The 1,422-nt window shown below is 43.0% G+C and overlaps 1 protein-coding gene across 1 annotated transcript; it reads right to left on the reverse strand.

Annotated features, from left to right (window-relative positions):
- Positions 1-221: 221 nt before the first annotated feature.
- LOC149230002 (uncharacterized) lies at positions 222-812 on the reverse strand. Its single transcript, XM_089381173.1, has one exon. It carries the CDS (start codon positions 810-812, stop codon positions 222-224), a length of 591 nt encoding a protein of 196 aa, XP_089237299.1.
- Positions 813-1,422: the final 610 nt, after the last annotated feature.

Raw genomic sequence — 1,422 nt, forward strand, 5'->3', positions numbered from 1 at the left:
TATCCAGTAAGCATTGGAGCGGATCAGGGGGGTGGCTTTGGAGCAGAGCCTTAAAAAAGGAGAGACACCTTGGGGGAGAGGCCTATCCAGGCATCTAACTCTCTCACCTTTGAAATACTTCCTCCATAGCACTAATTGGGCCCAGCCAGGCTTGGGCGCAATAATTTTCCAGAGAAGTTTGGCTCCCATGGCAATGTTCTAAAGGGGAAGGCTCTTGAAATTTAATCCTCCCTCTTTTGAGGCTTGGAGACAGTTTCCCAATTAACAAGAGGGATTTTCGTCTCATTTTGTTTGCCTCCCTTCCAAAAGAAGTTGTGAATGTGCTGGTCCATTTTCTGAAGAATGCCAATTGAAGCAAGGAGAATAGAGAATTGAAATAAAGGGAGACTGCAGAGCACAGCTTTGATGAGGACTGAATTTCCCGCAATGTTAAGCCAGTTGAATCCCCAAGCCTGGAGTTTGTTCTTGAATTTTTCCACTTGGGGGAGCCAATCCCTGCTATAAGCCCGCTTGAGGAATATAGGGAGCCCAAGATACTTAAACGAGGTCCAAACTGAAGAGGCTACGAATCCAAGGCATTTGGCAATGGAACTAAGAAAGATGGGTTTAATGTTCCAACAGTAAATGTGGCACTTCCCCTTGTTGAGACTACTTCTCGACGCCATACAAAACTCCTCAAGAGCTTCTTTAAATCTGTTGAATGAATGGATCGATGCAGCTCCTAGCAACAGAGTATCGTCTGCAAAAAGAGCATGGTTGATGCTTTTGACTCCTCTTGCAATGCAGACCCTTGAGATCTCTTGCTCTTGCATTTTTTTATTTAGATGGAAACTGAGAACTGAAGCTTGAAGTACAAACAAAAGAGGAGACAGAGGACAGCCCTACCTTAGTCCTCTTGAGGCTTTGAAGAAAGCAGTAGCTCTGCCATTAACTAGGGGAGCAATCCATGGCTCTGAGTTGTAGGCTCAAATCCAATTTATGAAGTTCTCCCCAAATCCAAATTTTTTCAAAACATTGAAAAGAAAATTATGCCTAACATGATCAAAAGCATTTGCTAAGTCCAGTTTGATAGCCATACCCTTTTCCTTGTGCTTCCGGCTTGAGAGGATTGCCTCTTGAACTATTATGAAGTTGTCCACTAGCTGTCTACCATGAATAAAGCCTCCTTGATTTTCTGGGATGATTTTGGGGAGAAGATATTTTAACCTATTAGCTATAACCTTGGTGATCAATTTGTAGCCAGTGTTGCAAAGAGAGATGGGACGAAATCTGTTGAAGGAGTTAGTGCCTTTCTCCTTGGGGATGAGTGCAAAGAACACAGAGTTTGTACTACCTCCAATTTTTTGACAGGCTTGGGATCTTTGAACCATTTTATAGAGATCTTTTTCCACAATGTGCCAGCAGGATTGAAAAAATCTGGCG

The sequence above is a fragment of the Pinus tabuliformis genome, chromosome J, assembly GCF_031772625.1.
Source record: "Pinus tabuliformis cultivar Carrire ecotype Pingquan chromosome J, CPIR1, whole genome shotgun sequence".
In the NCBI taxonomy this organism is placed as follows: Eukaryota; Viridiplantae; Streptophyta; class Pinopsida; order Pinales; family Pinaceae; genus Pinus; species Pinus tabuliformis.

Coding starts and splice junctions, on each gene's coding strand:
- LOC149230002 (XM_089381173.1), bottom strand. CDS start 812: ATGCAAGAGCAAGAGATCTCAAGGGTCTGCATTGCAAGAGGAGTCAAA.